Genomic DNA, 27,736 nt, shown 5'->3' with positions numbered 1-27,736 from the left:
AGAGTTATCAAGAAAGTGTCTATCCTTTTTGCGCCAACAAGTGATTTCAGCTATAAATGATTTCTGTTTCTGACTTATTTGCCCATAATTAAATAGTAAACTAAGAAGTTGAATTGATTAAAAAATAATTAAAAGTTGCTAATTTCAAAATCAGTACAATAGTTCATGAGTGAGTTCTCCAGCCCGAGGGGCTTACTAAAGTATCTTCAAAGCTCAATTCACACTTACGCGACTCAGGTCGAGAAGAGACTCGACTCTAGTCGAGAGCATGTGTTTCCAAATGGAGACACTCAGACCAGTCGATTCTAGTCTCCGCGACTGTCACCATTTGAAATCACATGCTCTCGACTGGAGTCAAGTCTCTTCTCGACCTGAGTCGCGTAAGTGTGAGTTGAGCCTAAGGGTTAACTTTTGATTTATCAGTACATTAATTGATGGATGATTATTCAAGACGCAGTATCATTTATTTTGTATTCCATCTGTAAACTCCAATTTTCAAACGAAATTATTTTTATTCTTTAATAAGTAATTAACTAGTACATTTTCAAGTATTTATTTCTTTAAATACACTATCCGGCTATAATGCTATTATTAAGTGATATTTTTACAATTACATTATAGCCAGAAAATGTATCTACAAAAATATAAGTAGAATGATTGAGTTCAAATAGAATATTTATACCAGTTACTCACACTTTCAGTGTCTTCTGAATCTTCCCGTAGCGGGGAACTCATTTTTTCCAAAAAATAGTAGAAATTCTATCCAAATAGTAACTGAAAGCAAAATAAAGATTACAAATTTCAATTTGCAGAATTAAAAATGCATATTCTACGTTCCTGAAACTGCTGAGCCGAGCAGTACTTACATGATACTTGTCAGTCTGGAGATGAGAGGTTGAATTGACCTCTCATCTCCAGACTGACAAGTATCATGTAAGTGACAGCCCTTGAGAAAATGGAAAATAAATTATTACATCAATTTAAATCTCTCTTATTTTGATAAAATTGGGGCTTTATGTACATCCGACAAAGGTTGACTTATGTGTTGTGCACAACAGAATTGAATGAAAAATCTATTCTAATTGAGAATAATCAAACTAACCACTTATTTTGATAAAATTGGGGCTTTATGTACATCCGAAGAAGGTTGACTAATGTGCTGTTAATTTACAATTTAATTGACATAGCCTAACTGATGTTCTTTATATTTTACATATTTGACAATTGTTAACTTACATGCACATCATTGACCATATCTTGTGTCAATCAAAATAAACGACCATAACAATTTTTAAATATAGACAATTGCACGTCTCAAAATACCAGTAATTAATCGGAAATCTCCAAGGCACTTAATTTCTTTGTAGGCTCTCATAGACTGTAGATTGACCGATTCTATTTGCTCACCTATAAACTCTCTCAACAAAAAGACAAGCTTTAGAATATTCCACTACTTGCATTGACTCTTACAAGATGAAGAATAAACAACCTACAACATCACAGGAAACTAAAAAAACAAAGCCTACAACTAGCAACGACAAGAATACTGATGAAATAGACACTCGACACCACTCCCTGTGTAGTGTCTGCAATCTCATAGTGCATGATGAGGATAGGGCAGTGGCCTGTGAATGTGATAGTAACAAATGGTACCACATAAAATGTGTAAACATTACTGACGAACAGTACAACTTGATGATGAAAGGAGAATGTAATGAACAAACATGGATGTGTGAAAACTGTACAACACTAATTACTGACGAAGCCATCCTAATTTCATCAATGCTGAATAATTCTTCAGCTCAAACTAACTCTATATCTGAAACTAATACCTATAGGCGCCATAACCCCACACCAAGAAATATAACTAGGACAAGTCATACTGTCCATTATGATGAAATAATTAAACTTCTACTTGAGGATATAAAGGAGCTTAAAGACGAAATCCAATTGTTAAAAACTGATAGAAATAGACTCTCAGATGCATTGGCGAGAAAGACTGATGTTATTTATAGGCTAGAAAATGTAATTTTCGATTTCACGCGGGGCATCTACCCCGAGCCTACATGCCCCATCAGGAGAAAGGCAGAACAGGATACGATAAATTTGGTGAACGACATCGAGAGCAGTGGGGGAGATGCAGGAGAGAGCAGCCGGGGACACACAGATGCCAGCAGCCCACCTGTTCAAACAAAGACTGTACCGCCAGCTGCAAAACAGCCAAGCAGGGAAATAGATGAGGAGCTGCTGCCAGGGGACCGAGGGGAGGAGGTGAGTGGGGGTGAAGTACAGAACAGCAGGGCACTGATAGTGGATGATTCCTTACTAAAGCATGCCACAAGTATAATACAGGATAAGAGCAAACAGGCCATCAATGTGAAAATCATCCCAGGTGGGAAAATTCAAGATATTAGTAGATTCTTAAAAAACAGAACCACACTACCTCCAAAAGTACTAATCAACATTGGCTCAAACAATCTACCTAGGTCAAAAACACCAGACCACGTAATGTGCCCTGTTTGGCTCACAATTGAAGCAAATATCAAGCGCTCCCCACACACCAAGTGTACGTGGCATCTAACCGATTCGGAAGGATGTAAATGATGGGTTTATCATTGAGACAAATAATGTATTGAACTTTATGTGCGAGCAGCTAAAGATAACACTTGTAGACAATTCAAACTGCCTTAACAAACACCATTTAGGATGGGATGGACTACATCTGACTTGAGAGGGATCTAGGATTTTGGCTGAGAGGCTAATGGAGGCACTGACCGGGGACAGGGAGAGCAGTAACAAGAAATCCCCAAACGAGGAGTTGGCCTCACCTCTCCACGAAACATAGAAAATCACTTCACTAAAACAACTACAACACAGCAATCAGAAATCAAAACTAATAAAACAAAAGAAATCCAAACAAAACAATATCTCCAACAAAGCAGTTATAGAAAAAACTATTTACAATCTACCACCTTAACATCCAAAGAGGCCTACAAGGGAAAATAGACAGACTTACAATAGAGCTAAATCAATTTTCCCCAGATATAGTAATCCTGTCTGAGCACGGCCTCAAACAGGAAGAATTACAACTTACAAAACTTCCCGGCTACACACTCATAACAAATTTTTGTAGAACAGCATGTCTATGGGGTGGCATAGCAATTTACAAGAAAGACTACATAAAATCCACTACTGATGTTGTACCTATGGAAGCACCATGCTGGCCTACATAACAATTTTTTGAAACAATTGCTATGAAAGTTAAACTAAAACCCTTCAACCTGATTATTATAGGCACTTACCGATCACCTAACCCCAAAACAGAAAATGAATACCTGACTAAACTTGGATATTTACTTCAAAAATACACAGCTAAACATTATAGACTTGTGATACTTGGTGATTAACATACTAAACACTGACAAACAAAACTACAAAGATCTGAGAAACATGCTCACACAGCATGGATGCTCTATATACGACATACCGGCTACAAGAATAACAACATCATCAATGAAAAGCATTGATGGTTGCTACCACAACCTGTCAACTGATCTTATCAAATGCACAGCTTACCCCAACCAAATATCAGATCATCATGCACTGTTCTGTGAAATCCACTCAACATCCAATACCAAATCTACAATGTATAGATATGCCAGGAATTACTCACTACAAAACCTAAAATTATTGAAATCGGAATTAGCGCAAATAAGCTGGAGTACAATAACTGATTCTGCACAGGTTGACTCAAAGTATAAAAATTTCACTAAAATACTGCGACTCCATATGGATCACATAATGCCTAAAGAGCTCAAGAAAATCAGTAACATTCAAAAGACAATATTCTGGGATAACAATACCATTTTTAAAAAGAAGACTAGCCAATGCTCAAAATAAATACATGCTTCCCGGATCTGTAACAGACAAGGAACACTACAACAATCTGAAAAAGCTATATGATTTGGATGTAATGAATAAAAAAAGGACACATTTGAAAAGTAAAGTGGAACACTCAGCAACTTTTTAAACACACACTTCACCCAGAAAAACATTACTACAGCCAACGATATACCAGCACTCTGCGAATTCAGGAAAATTACTAAAGAGGAACTGGACCATCTACTTGCAAGACTCAAATTCAACAACTCTGCTGGCCACGATGACATCACGGGAAAAAATTCTAAAGTACTGTGGGGAAGAACTATCTACACCACTACTGGACATAGTAAATTCGTCTATGGAACAGGCTGCATTCCCAAAAAAACCTCAAAATCGCCAAGATCTACCCAAAATTTAAAGGTGGAAATAAAAATGATGCAAAGAATTTTAGACCAATTGCTAATCCTCCAGTGACATCTAAGATCATAGAGCGAGCAATATACAATCAACTGATGACTCACCTGGAAAGCAACTTATTACTGACTGTGAGACAACATGGATTCAGGAGGGGTCTTAGCACTACTACAGCTATATCAGAACTATGCAACGACATAAATAGCATATGTAATAACAAATATAATTCAGTAGAGGATAGAGAAATAAATGTGTTTGTAGAGGAAAATGAATTGGACCAAGAAGAGAAAGTAGCATTCTTGGGAATTTTATTGGACAGGAAATTAACATGGCATCCTTACATTGAGAGGATATGTAATAAGATATCATCTGGGGTATTTGTCCTGCGGCAGCTTGCTAGGCTGAATGATAAAAAACTACTGTTAACTGCTTACCATGGACTTATACTATCTCATATTAGGTATGCTATTTTAGTATGGGGTAATTCATCTCAACAAAATATGGACAGTGTTTAAGATTCAAAAGAAGGCACTCAGATGTATAGAGAAAGTGAATAGGTTAGACTCTTGTAGGCCTTTATTTAAAAAGCTTGGTCTATTATCTGTGCCATCTTTGTATGTATATGAAGTTGTAATGCATGTGAAAACGAGTGGTGTGATCCAGAATTCAGATGTTCATGAGTATAATACGCGAAACAGAGCAGATTATCATATAATGGGTCACAATAGTAGGTTATTTGAACAAAAACAATTATATTGGTAGGAAATTTTATAACAAGCTACCTCAAATCTTGAAAAGTAATGATGATTTGAAGATTTTCAAAAAACAAATGAAAAAATATTTAGTTGATAGAGCTTTTTATAGTGTACAAGAATTCCTTTCAAACCTAAACTAGGTTGAACTACTTAGTGTTAGAATTATTATGTAATAACATGACTTGTCTTATACTCCATGACTGGAGTCTTTAGGACGTAATCTAAAAAAAAAAAAAATATGGGAAACGCACAAAACAGCCACTGGACTCTTCATAGACCTGCAAAAAGCATTCGACTCTATAGACTGGAACATCTTGAAATTAAAATTGAAAAAGTTGAGAATTGAGGGTAAGGCACTTAAATGGATCGATAACTACCTATCAGAAAGACTACAGTATGTGGAGATTGTCCACCATAACAACAACTTCACCACTACCTACAAATCTTCACTTCGCCCAGTGACCAGAGGTGTACCCCTGGGGATCCATAACTTGGCCCTCTGCTCTTCCTGGTGTACATAAATGACTTTCCAAAGGAGCTACAGAGTGAGAAAAAATGCATCTTGTTTGCAGATGACACCACAATACTTATTCCATCTGAGAAGACCACACCAATAACAAATATAATCGGACCGGCAATAGAGGAAGTAACCTCAATATGCAATAGACTACAACTAACTATGAACAAAAACAAAACAGTCCACCTCAAATTCTCACCTACAGGAAATGGCGCAGCAACGGAACATATAGATGACAACATAATGACAAAAAGCTCCACAAAATTCCTTGGCATACTAATAGACAGCCACCTGACATGGCAGCACCATATAGACCACCTTAGCAAGAAATTATCCTCAGCAGCCAATGTGATCCGAAGAATACGACACATCTCAGATGAAGGCACTGCATTTATTGCCTATCACTCACTATTCGCATCGCACCTTCGTTATGGCATTGCGGCTTGGGGTTCAACAGCACAAACCAACCTTGAAAGAATACTGAGAATCCAGAAAAGAGCAATAAGAACGGTACTAGGAGTGAATAAGATTGAGCAGTGCAGAGACCTATTCCAGAGCAGCAAAATTCTGACAGTCATATCGCTCTATATTTTGGAATCAATAGTGCAAGCAATGAACACAAATTCCACACTAGGGTCGGATCTTCACAGCTACAACCTGCAAAACCAACACAACCTAAATTTACCTCAACACCGACTTAGAAAATATAGCAGATCCCCAACATATCCCCAACATATGCAGGGTCTTTTTTCTACAACTTGCTACCTGAAAACCTGAAATCAATCACAGGAAATAGAGTTTTCGTAAAACAGCTCAGAGGATATTTGACTCACCGGCCATACTACTACATAAATGAATATGATAAACACACCTATATAAACACAGAAGATAATCCTTAAAATCATGACGACTCCTGCAGCCACAGGACTGCTGGGAAGACTGATAAAGTAAATAAAGTAAGTAAGTATGCTAACGCGGTATGTGGATAGGGCAGATTCTGTTAGAAATGAGATAATAAGGGAGTTCAATAATTATTAAAATATGTAGTCGTGGAGCAAGTAGTATTATTTATTCACTTGTATTTATTTTTCGGTTTCAAGTTAGTTATGATTTTTCTGACAATGTTAAAGATTATTTTTATTCTGTTTAATCATTTAATTGCATGTGTGTAAAATTTTGTATTATTTTGAAATTTTTAGTACATGAAAATGAAATGTATACAGTATATGAAATGATAGCATGATACAGACTCCTGGCAGACAACCTTTCGGGTTATGTCAAAACTTTTGTCTTGTGTTACATTTCTTATATACATTCTCTTGTAGTGTATGGTTTTATTATGTAAATAATGGCATTTTCAATTCAATTCATTCAACGTCAAAGATATCAAGTATCAAGAGGGCGGTCATTTACCATTATGAGAAGCACTGGACAATGGAAAATCAAGTATAAAACTCCTCTGATCTACCCATTATGCTTATTATCATGTTCTCTAATTAAGTTAAATCTCTAACATGCTCTATGCCTGGCATCGCTCAGTATGCTCTATAATATAATCTTGTTTTCTCAACAGGCACAATGATCATGTGGTACGCAATGCCTAGATTTGACATAAAATAATTAGGCTAAGCATTCGTCAAACCAGTCTACATCCAAAAAACAGCTTTTTTTGTACAACATTAAAAAAGCTAGTTCAGATTTTTTGTGATAAGTAAGTAGTTTTAAACTTTCTATTACCTAGATTTTTTAACTTACTAAATCAAAAAATTTGGAATTGAAAAATTTAGTAGTTCTAATTAACACTAATCAAATTTTGGAAGCATAACTTGCAAAATAGAGTTTACGATAAATAAAATCAAAAACAAATATAAATATTATAATAAAACAATAATTACCGTATAATTTTATAACCCCAAAATCAAAACACAGCAGAAACAAAGCTGTTGTAAACAGCTGAAAGCAGAATGCATCAATATTCTTTACAATTTCACCAACCTAAATTTAATATGATCTTAAATGAAAAAATGAAAACATCAGTGAAACGTTATTTAGCAACCTAGATAATCTTATCTCATTATTACAATTTTAAAATTCATTTTATCGAGTTCAAGCATTTGAAAGAAATTTTTTTGAATAATCACATGACAGCAAACATGAAGAGGAAGAAGCAAGTTTGCAGCCGTGAATCCAAAATTGAGGTTATGTACTAACTTTCGTCTGCAAGTTCAATTTTAACAATCGATGGCATCTATGTACTAAGATGCCTCTTTGGGACTGTTTTCTGTAATTAAATTTAGTGTAATGCACTCGAAATTAGGAAAAATTATCCCAGTGATTCATTGACATGCAATTATTTAGCATTCCACGTTTGTTATTCACCTACACATGTTTTGGCAGTAGCAGTATTCAACGTTCTTGCAAAGACATTCATCAAAATGTTATGAAAAATCATTTCAACATGTTTTCCACAAACTTTAAACGAGCACTCTGTCAAAACAAAGTACGCTACGCTAGTACAATTCCCAACCGTAGAAAATTGAACAATATTTATTCCAACATTGTTATTTATTTATGTAATACAGCCATGCGAAATATGCCTCTAGTTTTGAGAAACCAATCAGTGAATATACTAAGGTCGTGTGCGGAACAATGTGAATTCATACTAGCTCAGAGAATTCGGCGCAGCCAACAGATGTTTTGTTTGTATATGAAAATATGGGATGAAGTGGCATTAAAACAATTCTTGGAGTGCATGAAAAGGAATTTTTTAAAGCGAGGCAAACATGTTTTATTGGGACTTGTTGTATTTAATTGGAATGAGGAGCGCATAAAAGACGAAGACATTATAAAGTGAGTAAATTGATAAATAGGCTTTAGGTATAGACTACATTATCTAGTTATAGAGAACCTATAAAATTAATTCTTCATTATTGTAAATTGATCACTAATTAGAGAGGTATTACTCTTAATTCTTGAAAATCACTTGGCCTACAAGTGGTTATTTCAAATTTAAATAGTATTTGTCAATTTTTTAAGACAATGGAATTTATCAATAGCCTACAAAAGCAATATCATTTCTCAGATTTTCAAAATAATACATCCCTGATTTTATAATTTTATGTAGTACTTCCATATTAATATCTTGTACCATTCCTCCAAAAGGTACTCAAATGAATTGGAAGTTATACGAGAGTTGTTGAGGAAGAAGTTTTGTAGAAAAAAGGAGTTGGGAGACCAGTGCGACTGCTTCAACTGTTTAGAGCCACAAGAACAAGGTAGGCTAATAGGTTTAAAAAATACTGATTTATCATTATTATTTTAGGTGAACGACGTTCACATTATTGGGAAATAGTTATCCAAAAATTCGTAATATTATCTTATTGAAGATAAGATAAGAATATGGCTCTAGGTTAGTAGCTGGAAGGGTGCACTCTGGCTTCACTGTATAATAGTTTTATAAGAATCAAATCCACTTTCAGTTGGTTTGAAAGCTGTAGTTTCATTCAAAATATTCGGTACAAATAATTATCTTAATACCATAGCCACCTCTAATACAAGGCCCCGGCCTACGATATTGCAACGTCGCAGTGTAGGCTACAATCTAATACATGATTGGTGAAAAAATCAAATCAAATTCTTTTTATTGCTGTAACATTTTTTCAAAATGCATAACAAAGTCAAAACATATATAAAACAGATGGGTTAAAACAGTCATAAGATCACAGATTATGAAGCACATATTATCTAACAGTTCATTTTTATTGTATGGACATTTTTCAACAAGGAAAGTTTTTATTCTATTCTTAAAACATTTAGTCTCTAGACATTTAATGTTATCAGGTAAATTATTAAACAGTCTGATGCCATACTCAATAAAACCATTTAGTGTGTATGAATAATTACATTGATTCACTCTGAGAGCAGACGCATTCCTAGTAAAATGATTATGAACAGTATTATTCAAAGGAATAAATGCCAGATTCTTCCTCACATACATCAAACTCTCAAAAGCATAGATAGCAGAGACAGTTAATATTTTCATTTGTTGGAATAGAGGTTTACAATGTGTTCGACCATGGATATGAGCAATCATTCTTATTGCACGCTTCTGCAAAACAAACAGTCTCTTAACGTTAGTGTCATTCCCCCAGGCAACAATACCATAAGACAAATGGCTATGAACATATGCATAATAGACAGTAATTAGTACAACTGGGTTAACAAAGAATTTCAAACGGTTCAATAAAAATAAACCTTTAGATACTCTCTTCAGCTGATCAGCTGGTATTTTTTTAAATCTTTTTCACCAATCATGTATTAAGGTGCGTACAGATATACGCGCCGCGAACATGAGCAATTCACTTTTAATCAGCTGATGCCAAGCTTTTTATATCTGTATCTTTCCGTTTCTGTGAAAATACAGATATAGTCAGCTGATTAAAGGTGAATTGTTCATGTTCGCGGCGCGTATATCTGTACGCACCTTTAGATTCTAGGCCTACACTGCGACGTTGCAATATCGTAGGCCGGGGCCTTATATCACAGGTGGCTATGTTAATACCCAAAGACTTGATCGTTAGCCAGGTGTTACCGAATAGATCGCGTCGAAAATAAATGAAAAACTTCAAACTGGAGAAACAAGATAGAGTTTGCATCTCAGTTTCTCAAAGCTATCCCCAAGTAAATGTCCACTGACAATGTAATAGCTTCTTTCAATCAGCCACCTTGACAGCCTCTTCTTGAACACCAATAGGAAGATTCCTCACCGGGCCTGGCAGCAGGTTGAACATTTTTAGTGTCAAAACTGGGAAAGAGTCCTTCACCTTTGACAACATACAGCGAGGAATCTCAAATTGTAGCCTTCCGCGGTACCGTATGAATGTACCTCTGACACCTACTCATTATGTTAGCCCTAAGTGAGGCTAGTATGAACAGCCCGAAGATGGTGTGTACTTTCAGGCGTCTGAAGATGGATCGACAATGGGCAATGTAGATATCTCTTATAACAAGTCGATAACTCTTCTATGTAGACATCTAACTTTTTTCGTAGCGGCTCTCGCTTTTTTATGTTTTCTAGCCGTGCAAAATGTGGAATATTCAAGTCAACCAAGTTACCAAAACTGTAATTATACTGAGGAAAGATGAAAAACTTAATCCTATTATTGTTATATTTACTTGAAAATATAAGTTTCTATATATAAAAACTTAATTCTATATTGAAATCATTAAATTTTGCTCTGTTTGAATAATAGTCTAACGTTCTAGCAGATTACTACTACAGATCTATTTTTATTCAATTAGTTTTATCAGAGAAATCTTCTATAATAATCTGCTATATTTGTATTCTGTGGTTTTATTCACAGAGTTTTTGAGCGCTTTTGTCAAAAATTACATTTTTAATAAACTCCATTTTTTGTGTGGTCTGATTATCAAAATACAGTTAGGCTTAATTAAAAATCTCTTGTATAATGATATAAAACTTATTCCTTATTAAAACTAACAATAGAGTACAGTAATTTCAGTGAACTCCTCAACAGTGAACACAAACTGAATGTGAAATTCAGATAATTTTGTAAAAATGGACAATTTTTCAGAGTGGAGTGCATTTGTGAAAGAAACAGACCTTGTAGTCTGGAAAAAAGAAGACAGTAATCATAAAGGCGAAGGACTCTATTGCTACAAAGGTAAGTTCTGAAAAATTCTCATTGAATATTCGCTAATCCTGCCTAAGCCAGTTACATACACACATCGAATTTTGGTCGTTCGATTTTTCGCCGTTCTCATGGAATCTACCAGATTAAACGGAACTCGACAAATTTATGAACACATCATCTGTTTGCAAAATTATATTTAATCTGAGGACGGAAAATAGTACGTCCAAAAATCGATGTTTCTGTAACTGGCTTATTGGTTAATCCGACTATACAGAGTGTTTACGAACTTCCTACCATATTATTTGAATTACCCGGAAGTCTTCAGTGAGTAACTCACACAGCGGCCATTTTGCTTTTTCACTTATTTTTTTCCAAATAATGGTTAAACATACGAAATTGAAACTTAGCACAATAATTTATAATAACTAGACATAGCTACAAAGAAATTAGATAATTTTTCAAATTCATAAAACAAAATGGCGGCCATTTTAAATGTGAAATGGAATGTGTTCTCTTAAATAACTCACAAACCGTTGGTTTTACAAAAAAAAAAATTACAAGAATAACGTTTTTTAGTAAATTCATTTACCTATCGATTGGTACCTGATTTTTTAGATTGAACTTTTATTAACTGAGATATGGCAGCTTTAGTGATAGGACACGGCTGGGGGGTTTGTTGCAGTGCATGCCAAGGCATGTTAATTATTCTTTGAAATAATCTAAAATAGCTTACAAATGACATGCAAAGCAGACGGAGACTGTTGCATTGTTGTGGCAGACTTTAGCCGCATGCCTTGGAATGCACTGCAACTAACCCCCAGCGGTCACCTATCGCTAGAGCTGCCATATCTCAGTTAATATTGATCCAATCTTAACAAATCAGGTACCTACCAATCGATAGGTAATTAAATTTACTAAAATAATTTATTCTTGAATATATATTTTTTTTAATTAACGCTCTCTGAGTTATTTCAGTAACAAAACTTTAAATGGCCGCCATTTTGTTTTAAGAATTTGAAAAATTATCATAATGACGTTTTGGTAGCTTTGTCTAGTTGTTCAAAATGATTGTGCAAAGGTTCAATTTTTTATGTTTAACCATTATTTAGAAAAAAAGTAATAAGTGAAAAAAGCGAAATGGCCACTGTGTGAGTAACTGAAGACTTCTGGACAATTTAAATATGATAATTAAATATGTTTCTTATCCGGGAACAATGCCCTAGAGTATTGGTAGGAGTTTGTAAACACTCTGTATAGTCGGAATGATAGGCTTCCGCTACTTCATTTTCTTCTTCTTTGTTTGTCCTCTGTTATGTTCTTCCTTCTGCTATCTTTTCTCTCTCCTGATCATGTCCAGTTCGTTTTTGAATTCTACTTGTTCTTATTGCTTTTATAAGCTTGTCAATTGATATCTCTGTTTTTAGGAAAATTCTGTCCCATAGGGGATGGATTAAGTTATATCGAGATTCAACTGTATCATTCATGATATTTTCATTGTGCATCCTGAACATCATTATAAAATTTCCATATTTTGTTAGTGTATGGTAAATACGAAGATGTGACCGCCCTGGACTTCCTAGAAGCTCAAGTTGACCTTGAGTACCGCCTTGAGTGGGATGAAAATGCTGTCAAACTTCATACGATCGAGTCAGAGCCTACATCAAACAGTGATGTCATCTATTGGGAAACCAAGTGGCCTGTGAGTTTATATTTGAAGTCTTCATTTTCTACTAATGTTTTGTCCATTGTGAACTATCTCTATGAATTTTCATCGCAGAACTATCTTTGTGAAATATTGTGATCTATCTTTAGCTTCCAGCGAGTATTTTAATATTGATTCACACCAAAGAGGAGCGACTTTTATTGATACCTTCTTGTGATCGGAGTAAGATGTACCAGGGTGAAATTCATCCAAAACTTGACGTCATTCGGTGCAATAAGGTAACAGTGTAATAGTGGTTTGCTACAACTGAGTGTCTGCGAATGAGTTACGGTGAATTTCGGCTCCTGATACACCTTCCGATCACAGAAAACGGAACACCGAACTTCGCTCTTCTTGGTGCAAATGAAATATGGAGCGGCCATGAGTAACATCATGACAGTGATGATGAAACTAAACTAACAACTTTAAACTTGTCCACTCATTTTACATTACAAATAGAAAAAGTATGCATCACTAACACAAATCATCAGTATTGATGGTATTGCCAACGTTAACAAAACTATAGTGGTTTTGACAACATCAACCTCTTATTCTTTACATTATGGTGAAACACCACAACATTATCTTACCATACAATCAAATCATTAATATACATATGTTCCTGTTAGTAGACCGAGCGAAGTGAGGTCTAAGATTCGACGGTTTTGCATTTCTCTTATGTTTATATGTTTATATTTATGTTCCGCATTTAAGGCAAAACGCAGCAATAGATTTTCTTCAAATTTGACAGGTATTTTTCTTTTGGAATTTCGCGTCGTCGTACTGTATATACAGGGTGTTCTGAAAAAGGTGCCCATGAACCAGGGGTGATTCCTCACATCAGAAGAAGAAAAAAAGTTCCAATTAACATAGGTCCGAAAATGCTTAGTTATCAAGTTTTACAGGGTGAATGATTTCGTCTGAATTTCAGTTCCCCTGCCCTACGGGTATTTGTTGGCTGTTAATTAAGATGTTAAATTCAGCGTACTTTATGTAAAATGAACTGAGAAATTGAATAAAACCGTTTCCAGACCGTTAGCTAGAGTATTTTTCAAGATATGTGACGAAATACGCGAAACTTGGTCCCGAAAAACAAGTTTTACTTTATATTATGGTTTGAAGCAGATTTACTATGTTAAATGTACAATAAACACAAAATATTTACTTACAGAACTTGTAGAAAATTCAATTTCGAAGAGAAAGATGTTGAATAAGTGTTCAATAGATGGACGCAACCTTGAAAAAATAATCCTTAATTACATACAAAATGCATGAAAAATATAGAGCTTAACAGATTTTGTTACTTTCCATATAAAAAATAGACAATAGACAAAATGAAAAATAGACAAAATCTGTTAAGCTCTATATTTTTCATGCATTTTTCAAGGTTGCGTTTATCTATTAAACACTTAATATCGGAGCACCGAGCTTCGCTCGTTATTTATTTATTGATAAACAAAACTCAATTCTTTAAAATAATTGGGGAAGGACTAATAGGCACAGCCCAAAACTGTTTCTTCCCCGTATTTCGATTATACACTATAAATATTCCAAAAAGTAGGTTATGTTCCATACACTTGAATCCAGGTCAAATTTTCAGCCAAAATATTTGAAAACATAAAAGTTCTAATTTAGATTGTTTACAATTGAATAACAAAATAACACTCACTAATCACTTAAAACTCTAAATAATGATTAACTTTGAATATTATGATATACCATGTCTGCATGTCATGTCAAGAAATCAGATTATTTTGATCGAGTCTATTAAAATTTCTAGATTTCTCGCGAGATACGGTAAGCTGATTGATTACACAGCTGATCTCCCACAAAGGCACACGGATCTTCTGTTATCGACAGACGACGAAATTATCATCTGTTTTACCAAGGATGAATTATCTTTTTCATGTCCTTCAGCGAGTTTTCCTAGAGATGAGACCTAGTGCAATCGAATTTTTTATCATAAACCTATTATGTTCCAAATTTCGTGAAAATCGTTAGAGCCGTTTTCGAGATCCGTTGTACATAAATAACCATGAATAACCAGTTATAAAAATACAGAAATTGCTCGCTCAATATAATAGGATTCTACATCTTTCTCTTCGAAATTGAATTTTCTACAAGTTCTGTAAGTAAATATTTTGTGTTTATTGTACATTTAACATAGTAAATCTGCTTCAAACCATAATATAAAGTAAAACTTGTTTTTCGGGACCAAGTTTCGCGTATTTCGTCACATATCTTGAAAAATACTCTAGCTAACGGTCTGGAAACGGTTTTATTCAATTTCTCAGTTCATTTTACATAAAGTACGCTGAATTTAACATCTTAATTAACAGCCAACAAATACCCGTAGGGCAGGGGAACTGAAATTCAGACGAAATCATTCACCCTGTAAAACTTGATAACTAAGCATTTTCGGACCTATGCTAATTAGAGATTTTTTCTTCTTTTGATGTGAGGAATCACCCCCTGACTTATGAGCACCTTTTTTCAGAACACTCTGTAAAAGGTTTTTTGAAATTTTGTATTTTAAGGATAATACAAAAGGAAAAGGAGTCTCCTTCGAACGCCAATATTACCGTAAAAATCAGACTATGGAAATATTCATCATAATTATCAGCTGTTGAGTGGATTATTAATTGCATGCAATGACTATCTCAATGTTACTTGGTAAAAAATCAGCTGTCATGTGGACTATTAATTATTGCAAGCAATGAGGCATGAAAATATTGATAACTCAAAGTAGCATATTTTTTTCTCTCGACTTTTCTCTGCTTTCAACTCGCTAAACTTTTGATGATAGTAGCATAATTGTTTACAACAAATTATTGTCGATACAGCCATTATTTGTTTACACACCGATATCTCGCCAACACGTCAGGACAGGACATAATTCACTTTGAAGGACAGTATTAGAGAAGGCTGTGGTTTTTAACTGCGCGAGGTCTACTGTTCACAGAACTACTAGTAATTGCCTTACCCTCGTCGTAATATTTTTAACATATCAGTACATGTTGATAAGAATATCTTGTTCATGGCTTTGTTGATTTGAATATTGATGGATTACTCATAATAATTCATTACTTTGTCATGATTCTATTATTTCGGATTTTTTATAGATCTATTACGGATTGAATTTTTTTTATTTGATGTTGTAAAATAATATATTCCGGTCAGTCTGGATGATTCATTCAAGTTTGGAATAAAGGTGACTCATACTTCTGCTTTTTCAGAAAATGTTCAGCAATCGAGACTATGTGTTCAAACGGCGTTACCATATAGATCATAGGAAAAACTTGATTATCCTAGTCAACAAATGTACAAAACACCACACGGTCCCGCCATACAATAACAAGCAACGAGTAACCGAGTATTGGTCTTATATGGTCATCAAACCGTTCACTCGACTTGATAAGGTGAGTCGGATAATATGGAAAAATCAATTTTGTTGTGATAATTAGTTATAATTTTCTGTATGGAATAATTGGGAATTGTGGGAATTCCATGTATTTTTCCTTTCCTTGCCATAGGTAAGGAAAGTATTGCTTTCCGAAAAAAATTAAGGTACCCCAATTTCCAAATGTCTATACGTTTCAAGGTCCCCTGAGTCCAAAAAAGTAGTTTTTGGGTATTGGTCTGTGTGTGTGTGTGTGTGTGTGTGTGTGTGTGTGTGTGTGTGTGTGTGTGTGTGTGTGTGTGTATGAGTGTATGTGCGTCTGTGTACACGATATCTCATCTCCCAATTAACGGAATGAATTGAAATTTGGAACTTAAGGTCCTTACACTATGAGGATCCGACACGAACAATTTCAATCAAATGCAATTCAAGATGGCGGCTAAAATGGCGAAAATGCTGTCAAAAACAGGGGTTTTCGCGATTTTCTCGAAAACGGCTCCAACGATTTTGATCAAATTTATACCTAAAATAGTCATTGATAAGCTCTATCAACTGCCACAAGTCTCATATCTGTAAAAATTTCAGGAGCTCCATGCAAAGTTTGATTTTAGATTCCCAATTATCAGGCTTCAGATACAATTTAAACAAAGAATTTTGAGTGGAAAAGATTGAGCATAAAAATCTGTACAATTAATGTTCAGTAACATTTTCACCTAAATTGGAAATAAGATAAAAATTCGAGAAAATGTGATTATATCCAATTGCAAACTGTTTGCAACTGTTGATTCTATTAAATCATTCACTATGAAGAGATAGCAGACCTCGTGTGTCTACAGCGTTATTGTCCTGTCACCAGCTGGCTGAGATCTTTGAATAGTAGACTTGAGATGCGCGGGAACACTAGCGTCAGGTGATCAATTTTCATAACGGCAAGGAATGTTGTGTGAGTGCGCCACACCAGATTTTTACAGTTGCGACTTAGTTCATTAATATATTTATCTTATTCTAAAACCCACAATAAAAATCTGGAAAGCTGATCAGATGTGAGATTTGTAAGCTATTATATAACCTTACCTTTGTTCAAGGAAGAGAATTTAAGGTAGCATCACATTTTTCCAAATTATTGTCTGTCAATAATTAACTATTGTCAGTAACTATCAAGTGGCGAGATTGTAATCCATTATTAATTTTCAGCCTGGTATGGAGTTTAGTCTCACTTACTTTGATAACCCAGGAATCAGTGTACCTTCTACCCTATCGCTCTGGGTTACTGTCCAAGGTAAGTTCAACTCTCTTTTTTACTAATGCTGGGTTGCACCAACCCCTACCCAGCTATGGTTCATATATACGAGTATTGATATTGTCATAATATATTATCAAATGAATAAGAAACTTATATGATTTAAATATATAATTACAAATAATAAAAAGTTGCATTCATTTTGATTCACTGTCAGCATTCCTTAAGAATGACATCAATGCTTCCCATTCAACCAATGCTGACAGTTTAAAGTGAATCTCACTCTAATCTAATATACTTTTCATTGTGCTGTTTCAATATTGAGATTTCTCTTGCTTGGTACAGACTACAGGAGTTTTATTACCCACAGTATTGCCATTGGATTTTTTCCCGCCGCCGCCATGAAGATTCCAAATATTAAGGTGCGTACAGATTTACGCGCCGCGTACATGAGCAATTCACTTTTTATCAGCTGATGTCAAGCTTTTTATATCTGTATCTTACCGTTTCTGTAAAAATACAGATATAATCAGCTGATTGAAAGTGAATTGCTCATGTTGGCGGCGCGTATATCTGTACACACCTTTAGAATTTAACAATGGAGCTTATAAATAGGGGATTATAAGTAAAATCGCTTGCCTTTACTTATTAAAGCATATTTTTGACCCTCACACTCTCTTTTTCGCCCTTTCTCTCACAATTACCACACAGGCTTTCTTGCTCCAAACAATGTGTTTAGAGCAAATTAATTTTTGGATAACCTACTCTTATAGATTGTGAAATATATTGAAGCAATCGTCTTAGTACTTCATGTCATTGTATGATACGATGCAAACACCCAATTTTTACAATTTCTGGACTCAACCACTGAAGATGGTTGAGTGCCTTCAACATTGTAACTATAGTTTTTCACAATAAATCACTCGTGACACAGACAACATCTGTTCATTTATCTCAGCATACGAGGTTTGTTATTTTAATTCAAAATAAATTGATTGATGACTTTTTTATTTTCTCGTTTTAGGCATGCCAACATTCCTGCAACACCTGCACGATGCGGCTAAGAATATGAGCGAAAGACGATCAAAAGCAGCTAATGAAAATAAAGAGGTGGGGGGAGACGGAAGAAGACCACCGCCCGGCAGTTCCTCCCCCTCCTCCACACCCTCTGTGTCCCCATTTTCAGCGCCGCAAAACGAGGACAAAGGGGACAAGGCGTCCTGTCCCAAGCTGCCCAAGTCCTATTTGAAGAAAATTGTCGATTTTATAGCATGAGTTCTACGTGAGTAACTTAAATCTGTTTTGTTGGATGAGCGTAGTGAATTCCTACTTTTGACTTCAGACTCAAGTCTTTGTCCGTTTGTGGATTTGTATGTTCGACGATGAATTTCAAATGCCTCCATCAATATCAAACTTTAAATTCTCAACACTCATATTCTTTGAAACATTATACACATAGGGTTCGTTGGCAAATGAAGTTTGTTTACTCCTTCGTCCTTTTTAAGGATATAACAGGATATCATTAGAAGTACAGAGGGAGGAATCTTTAGTAATTTATCAATTATAATGTTACATCCCATTCTCAATGTTGAACAAGAATAGATGAACAATAGTTGGAAGTATTAGACCTAGAGTCTTGTGAATAGTTAAATCTGAGTGAATCCCACCAATAATGACATGAAACTATGCTGAAAATCAGGTTAAGAAAATGAATTAAAAGAATTTTTAGGGCCATCAAAATGTATAATAAAATTAAAACACAACCAGATAATGAAATAAACCATGAAAGAATAGTTGAACAGAATCGGAGGTAATTAATATTTACTAAAATGTTCTTAAAAGTTCGTGATCACTTTGAATATTTTTCACTGCACTTATGGAGGAAGAGTAAAGATCTGTAAATCGTCGTCGAGAGTATAATGAATTCTGGAGAACTAACCGGAAGATCCAATTTATTACTTATCCATCTTATGTAGTATTTTCATCTCAAATCAGTTCCTGGTTACAATACTGAATTCCGTTTTATGTTGTATGATCTTTGGTCTATTGTTGGATTTCAAGTTGAAAATAGAATATTGTCCATCTTCGGAGTCCCATCTAGGGAGAATAAAATATGAGTTTCAAATAATTATTACATAATGAAGGCCCATTTATAAAATTTAAAAATAAAATAGTTACATAATTAAATTAATTTAGAAGAGTTTCGCCTCTTAGCTTTTTAGCCATCTTGTTCTACCAAACTATGACGTTACAGTGAGAGAAAATTCTATTGTACAGCTGTTAGCAGTGCTCGGCAGGGCTGCCAACGTAAAATTACAAAATACAAGAGAGAGAATAATATTCAATGAATAATCTAATTGATTAAATAAAAAACATTATTAAACTTTATAGATAAAATCCAATAATGAAATTATAACTGGAATTAAATTTTGGTACAATAAATCAGCTGTCAGCTAAATTATTAATTGCATGCAATACTCAATGTAATTTGAACTAAATTATTTCTCTTGACTTTCCACTGTTTTCAATGTAGTGAGTTCTTCAGCTCTGGGGGCTCCCTATTCCAACAAATACATTATCATCCATCTCATTACCCACGCACAAGCCTGGAGCTCATGTGGTCATCATACTCAGCAAAAACTGTATTTATCAAGTATATATTAAATGTTCTATAAAACAAATGCTCATATCCATTAGTATCTTGAATATTATCACATTAATAATTGTGTATGTAATACTAGTAAATTTTTTGTTATGCATCGATTTGTGGCAAATATATTTTAATTTCAATTATCCACGTCAATACATTGAATCTGTTTCGTTTAAATGTGCCGTGCTACCAAATTCTCCTAAATAGGTTGGATAGCATTTTTCACCTATTAACCTAAGGAAAGTTATCGGCTCCAAACTGGTAGATTCTTGACAAACTATGAATGGATCTATCGCCTATGAATGAGAAATCCAGTTTACAGAGCAAACCAACTTATAATCTTCAGAAGAATATTGGCAATATACAACACAAATCTAAAAAAATAATAATACCTTACACACTTAAGCATCTAAAATCATTACGAGCTAAATACTTATCCAGTTTGTATAGTTGAAAACAATGGCTATAGGCTTGTAGACACACAAATCAAAATACACAAACTTAGAACACCATACAACTGTTCAAAACTCAATTTAAAACATAAAAAATTCCAATTAAACAGAAAAATATTCAGAGAGCACAAAACACCTTCATAGCCAGCCACCATTTTTTAGAGAGAAGAAGAAGCACAAAGTACAGAGCAAAGAACCACACCTCAAAATCAGTGATGACTTCATGAACACGTCACCAAAAAATTATAAATTACAAGTTTAGAATTTACATTTTATATTTGTTCTCAATAAAACTTTATTTCGAAACTGTTATTTTAAATTTATATATCATCTATATGATCTGTTAATTCTGTTAACTCTGTTTACTCTGTTTCGGTGATACCATGGAATATGCAACACAATTATTTACGATAAATTCTCAGTCAAAAAGTTGTCCGCATATCGATTACTCTGATATTTACTATCAAGTTTTATAGATCTTGAATTGAAGATTCGATTTTAATCGAGAAAAAATGTAATATTACAAATGTTATTCAATAGTTGGAGATTATCACATCAATAATAATCTATGAAAGTTACGATTTGTGTTCTAAAATCAAAATACTAATAGTTTCGTGAACAGTAGACCTCGCGCAGTTATAAACCGCAGTCTCCTCTTATACTGTCCAGAGTAAATCCTGTCTGTATGTCGTGTCGGCGAGATATCGGTGTGAAAACGGCTAATGGCTGTTGGGATGTATCAAAAATGCTAACATCAAAAGCTAATCTCCTTCAAGACATACTGGCAACAGTACAGCCCAAGTTCAAAGCAGAGAAAGTTCGAGAGACAATACTATGTTATTTTAGTTATTAATTGCATGCGTTATTGCACGCAATCAATAGTTCATTTGATAGTGCATAAAAATTGCATTCAATGAGGCATGCAATTTATAGTCTACACAGCTGCTGATTTTTTACCAAGTTACATTGAGATATTGAATAATTGCATGCATAATGGAATGCAATTTATAATCCACTCGACAGCTGATTTATGATGAATAATTCTATAGTCTGATTTTTACTCTAATATTGGCGTATGAAGGAGGCTCCTTTTTCCATTTATATTATCCTTGAAATGCAAAATTTCAAAAAACCTTGTATATACGTCGACGCGCAATTTAAAAAGGAACATACCTGTCAAATTTCATGAAAATCTATACCGCGTTTCGCCGTAAATGCGCAACATATGAACATTTAAACATTCAAACATATAAACATCTAAACATAAAGAGAAATGCCAAACCGTCGACTTGAATCTTAGACCTCACTTCGCTCAGTCAACCAGTAACCAGTATATTCACTCACCGTAAGCTCATTCATATTAGGGTTTATTGAAACTACAGGCTACATGGGCTCTGGAAACCCAGGCCTAGAATGTATGTGTCTAGTAGCTTCCGTTTCAACTGTGCATGAGTTGTTCTTATATGGAAGGACCGGAGAAGAATTGAAATTCAGGGTGTGTGCACATAGAAGGTGGTCAGGCGTTCCGTGTCCCAGCGGTCTTGAGAGGATTTAGATGGATATCTATTTATATCTATATCCTCCTAGACCGTTCTCTGTGCGCACACACCCGTAAATTGCTCTACCGGCGCAGACAGTCTGATCATGTGGGTGTTTGAGTCATTAGCAAACATAATGAGTCATAACATTCCTAGTTTATATATATTTTGGACTCAAAATTGGACAAAAATCATAAAGTGTTAACATAACCTATTTTTGGACAATTTCGATCTAAATTTGAGAAAGGAACAGTTTTGTGCTTTAAGCCTGTTGTTCCTTTCCCAATCATTCATAATTGAGGATGAAATTGTACACAGGATGGGTGAAAAGTCCGAGAACGGCTTAATATCTCATGCATAAAGATAATTTGACGGTGGGTGTGATTGGGGATCCTACTCAAATAAAAAAACAATTTTATAATGACTTCAAAAATTTGGTCCGCCATCTTGGATCCGCCATATTGAATGCAACTTCATTTTTTTTAAATAAGAAGGTGGTCGTGATATACATGATTTCGATACGGTATTTAAAGAAAATGGTGGAATGATGGTGAATAGTGATGAATGGTGGAAACCGCATATCGATATCTCAAACCGTTTCGGAAATATTCACATTATTAATCAATACTATTCTAAGCAGAAAAGAGAGAAAAAGTCTGAGAACGGCTTAGTATCTCATAAAAAGAAGTGATTCCAAGGTGGGTGAGATTAGTGATGTTACTCGAATTGAAAATACTACTTTACTATGACTACTTTACTATATCTTGTCCGCCATCTTGGATCCACCATTTTGAATGCAACTTTATTTTTTTAAATAGGAAGGTGGACATGCGATACATGATTTCGATACGGAATTATAAGGAAAAATGAATGGCAAAAACCGCACATCGATATCGCAAACCGTTCAGAAGATATTCACATTATCAATCAGTACCATGCAAATCAAAAATGAAATACATGAGTGGTATTGATTAATAATGTGAATATCTTCTAAACGGTTTGAGATATCGATGTGCGGTTTTCGCCATTCATTTTTTCTTGACATTCCGTATCGAAATCATGTATCACATGACCACCTTCCTATTTAAAAAAATAAAGTTGCATTCAAAATGCCGGATCCAAGATGGTGGACCAGATTTTTAAAGTCATTGTAAAGTAGTTTTTTTCAATTTGAGTAGGATCCAAGATGGCGGACCAGATTTTTTAAATCATAGTAAAGTAGTATTTTCAATTCGAGTAACATCCCCATTCACTTCCACCTTGGAATCACTTCTTTTTATGAGATAATAAGCTGTTCTCGGACTTTTTTCTCTCTTCTCTGCTTTGAATAGTATTGATTAATAATGTGAATATTTCCGAAACGGTTTGAGATATCGATATGCGGTTTCCACCATTCATTTTTTCTTGAAATTCTCTATCGAAATCATGTATAGCATGACCACCTTCCTATTTAAAAAAATGAAGTTTTATTCAATATGGCGGACCAGATTTTTAAAGTCATTGTAAAGTAGTTTTTTCAATTTGAGTAGGATCCCCAATCACACCCACCGTCAAATTACCTATATATTATGAGATATTAAGCCGTTCTCGGACTTTTCACCCACTCTGTATATGTATCAATGTATAAATAAATAAATAATGTAAGAACTTGTGAAAAATTGTAGCTATAATTGATTAAGCGTTAGCGAGTTCCCACTTTTCACTTACTAAAGTCGTTGTCCGTCTGTATGTTCTACAATGGCTTAAGGGCCCTACACACCTACAGATTTGACTCGCGGATTCGGCCTGTCTTGGCTCGTGTCCTTGAACGACTCGGAGCAAAATCACTACACACTATAGTGAGGTCCACGTTATAATGACAGTGGATAAAGATAGGAGAATAGCGATGCCGATTCTCTGCATTAATTAATTATATTTCTACACTGTCAAAAACATAATTGGCATCGTTGTGGACCTAGAAAAGGATAGTACCACCGGCTTTGTCAAATGATAGACAAGGATAGCAATTCCAAAGTTTAGCAAATACTGTCATTATAACGTGGACCTCACTATAGTAGTAAGCAATGCAAGCCCGGCCTGCCCTACTTTTCAACGCTATCCTCTCCACCAAAATCTAAATCGTGCAATAATGGAGATAGAGGAATTTTGATTTCAGATTTGAATTCAGCGACCCCTAATTCTTTCAAGTTTAAGTCCCATTTTCGAAAATACCCGAAAAGGGAGTTATGGCTGTTTTTAATATAGCTTTCTATTATCATAGTAAAAACGTACTAGGTTAATAAGATAATAATTTTTTTGCTCACAAAGGGAAAGGTTTGAACACTTAAAATTTTAGGTCTAAACATGAACATTTTTAAAACTTTTTTATTTAAACTTTGAAAAGATGAACTCAAAATATGGAATTATAATACGGCTTAACACCCTCATTTGTTAAAAATGTTATGACGATGCATGCGCAACAGATGGATGTACCTCTTGCTCGGTCATGGCTGTAATGAAGGCAGAACACAACACTACTGTGACGCGAGCAGTTCACCCCACTCCTGTTAAGCAAAACAACAATCGCCCACAGCCACATCACTTCCAAACGAGTTTGGTACAGTCAACAGCAAAATTACCGTCTATATATGATTCGCCCTCGTACTATGGCAATTCATTGATTGGAAAAGGTTGTCATACTCGATATTATCCTGTGAAAATAGAGAAAAAAATATTGTGATTCAATTTCAGCTTCCTCAATAAAATTTCACACAAGTAGACAAAAATAAGTTGATATTTATTGAGTAAACAATTGAATTATGTTTATTCTACAGCTAATAACAATTTTTGGGAAACACTGGTATTATTATTTTACAGTAGTACTTTCTTGCTATAGGTTCAACCAAATTCTTCATAGAAATAGAATTCTTCATTAATAACATTGAAGTGCTCACAGAGTTTTTCTTCTCGACTATTTTAGAGTCCCCGCGAACCGTTTTACTAATTCGAAGGCGCTGAATCCGAATCTGAAATCAAAATTTTGCTATCTCGATTTTTAGGCGATTTATATTTTTGGTAACTACACGCGCCCGGCCGGGAGAGCCTACACACTCACGGATTTCGCCCGAGCCGAGCCATGACAGGCCAAATCCGCGAGCCAAATCCGTAGGTGTGTAGGATCCTTCAAGTAAGAATTGATCAACTCTCTTTTGAAATTCTGTATAGAAATCATGTATCACATTATTACATGGCCATGTTCTCATTTAGAAAAATGAAGTTGTATTATAAATGAAGTTGTATTATGAATGAAGCTGGATTAGAAATGAAGTTGGATCCATATTATGGCGGTTTTAAGATGGCGGATAAAAGTTTTGAAGCGACAGAAAGTATTTTTTATCAATTGGAATAGGATCCCATGGAACTTGCAGTCATAATATACTTGTAAAATAAATATTTAGCTGTTTCAATAAAAATTCTCTGTATAATTACAAGTTGCGGATTTCAGAGATACAACGGTTCAAGAGCGCGTTCTTCAACCCAGGGGGGTCACTAGTATTTGACTAATTATCACTTCATAATGATATACTTTCGAGATTATGAATACTTAAATTCAAAGCATCTTGAAAGATTTGTATAGAAAATAAAATAAATCTGAAAGGCTGTTCCAACGTTTTTATCTTGCTGTTTTTAATTACTAACAAAGCAATCAGTCATCTAAGAGGCAGTCCTTGACAGCTACCATTTTCCCAACTTCAATAAAAGCCATTTTCACCCTCAAGGGCGTGGTCAACTTTTCTAAGTTTTATGTGAACTCTACTTTAGTGATTGTGTGCCGACAATCAGAATTGTTCTCCGATTGGCTGAGAATCCGCTGTTGATGACAGTCAATCGGAGAACAATAATTGTTAAGTTTGAAAACGGCAATTCTTTCACTTATCCGGTTTACTTAGCGTTTGTGATAACCTGCCAGTGCAGACACACGGTAATATTATATATTATGCCCGTAGAGCTTCCTCTAAAGTAAGGTCCAAGTTATAATGACAGAACATTATTCCAACATTAACATTTTATCCTTGTCTTCGACAAAGCCAATAGCACTATCCTTTTCTAGCGCCAAAACGTTGCCAGATTAACAAAATATTTTAGCTCGATTGTGAAAATTTATTGTTAAATAATTGAATAATATATTTTCTGGTCGAATAAAATATAATTTATCATTTTAAACAAGAATGAACAGTAAATATTACATCAGATATACCGGTATCAACTATCCTTTATAGAAGGCAGTGTCAACGCAGAGATTCGGCAACGCTGTTCTCCTATCTTTCTTCACTACCATTATTACGTGGACCTTTTCATAGTTTATTTAATTTTTTCAAATTATGCATAAACTTTTCTAAAATGCTACATCCAATTCCAATTATTGTTCCTGTTCAATTCATTGTATTTTGACAAAATATATGAGCAAATAATTCTTTTGCAGGTGTTCCAAGTACAAAATGCCATTCCCTGGAGGATTTACTTGACAGCTTACCAACGTGTTATCAAATTGGAATAGATGTTTAGTAGGTTGAGAAATTATGTTCGTGATGATGTTCCAGTAGTCAATTAGAATGGATCTACAAACATGAATAAAGACATGAATTGTTTACACGTTTTATGAACTATCAGCGCAGATGATTTATGAATTAATAGTAAAGGCGAACATGGAATCATAGCTTGTTTCAGTTCTTGTGAAACATGTCAATAATTACCGCATTGTAAGTTACATACAGAAACGGGATTCGCCAGTTACTACTATCGATGTAACAAACTACAAATCAGTAGGAAGGTGATTAATATTTTTTTCATGGAGAACAACATAGTTTTTGTTATTTAGTGGATTAATGATGTTTGCATATTGCATTATAAACCTAGCCTCGCTCTTGTATGGGGTGTCCCATCTATTTATATGTTTCACAAAACTGACAGTCTTATGCATTCCACCAGGCTTCAGTATCAATGTTGTTATTGTTAATTATTATCAAAAGATTTTTACAACTGTGCATTATAAATACATATTAATATAATAATACCAATACCATAAGTATATGTACCTACCGTACCGTACCTGGCGTCAATGATGTAGTATATTATTGTATAAATTTGTGAAAGATCATCTGTTATGAACTAGTCAGCGAGTTGAAGTACTGTAGTCGAAATTTTTATTAATGAAATATGTTTTACTGCCAAGAATTTCACTGGTAAGAATCCATTAAATAGAACGAATTATTGTACTTAGAGGTAGTGTTATTTGTTTACACCTTTTTCCCGCTTTTGATTTTATTTGCTTTGTTGATTTCAAGCTTTCACTGGTATTACTTGACATGTAACTTTTTTGAGAATGTGAAGTTCAAGTATACTTACAGTTAGTGGCATAAACGCTTCATTAGCGAGCTATACAGGGTGAAAGATTTCGCCTGGAATTCAGTTCCTCTGGTGAAATACACCGATCCTGAATTGTTTGGGGACTGGTTTTTGAAAAACTTATGCTGGATTCATATGGAGAAATAT

At 34.6% G+C, this 27,736-nt stretch overlaps 2 protein-coding genes and 1 long non-coding RNA gene across 5 annotated transcripts in view; 1 reads left to right on the top strand and 2 right to left on the bottom strand.

Moving 5' to 3' along the window:
• Nucleotides 1–7,722, bottom strand: part of LOC111050303 (gastrula zinc finger protein XlCGF67.1) — a 15,249-nt gene extending 7,527 nt beyond the window's left edge. The window contains exons 1-2 of one of the 3 annotated variants that reach the window (XM_022336599.2): nt 7,464–7,722; nt 694–774 (exon numbers count right to left, since the gene is read on the bottom strand). In XM_022336599.2, coding sequence (XP_022192291.1) covers nt 694–735 — 42 coding nt within the window. In that variant the 5' untranslated portion in view covers nt 736–774; nt 7,464–7,722. Of the gene's footprint in view, nt 1–693; nt 775–7,305 lie in introns of all 3 variants that reach the window. The other 2 variants (XM_039425960.1, XM_039425961.1) reach the window with 2 other exon arrangements.
• LOC111050304 (stAR-related lipid transfer protein 7, mitochondrial) lies at nt 7,704–27,463 on the top strand. Its single transcript, XM_022336601.2, has 8 exons — nt 7,704–8,418; nt 8,731–8,843; nt 11,163–11,252; nt 12,761–12,921; nt 16,161–16,343; nt 17,519–17,603; nt 18,589–18,846; nt 26,667–27,463. The coding sequence occupies exons 1-7, from the start codon at nt 7,913–7,915 to the stop codon at nt 18,837–18,839; spliced, it is 1,389 nt and encodes a 462-aa protein (XP_022192293.1). The 5' UTR covers nt 7,704–7,912; the 3' UTR covers nt 18,840–18,846; nt 26,667–27,463.
• LOC120350878 lies at nt 24,551–27,736 on the bottom strand. Its single transcript, XR_005571075.1, has 2 exons — nt 27,590–27,736; nt 24,551–24,894 (listed from the first exon to the last, which is right to left on the bottom strand). It is a non-coding gene; the product is annotated as an uncharacterized LOC120350878 (long non-coding RNA).

The sequence above is a fragment of the Nilaparvata lugens genome, chromosome 4 (assembly GCF_014356525.2).
Source record: "Nilaparvata lugens isolate BPH chromosome 4, ASM1435652v1, whole genome shotgun sequence".
Lineage (NCBI taxonomy): Eukaryota > Metazoa > Arthropoda > Insecta > Hemiptera > Delphacidae > Nilaparvata > Nilaparvata lugens.
Note: the sequence above shows the minus strand (reverse complement) of the source record. Positions and strands in the feature narration are given on the sequence as shown.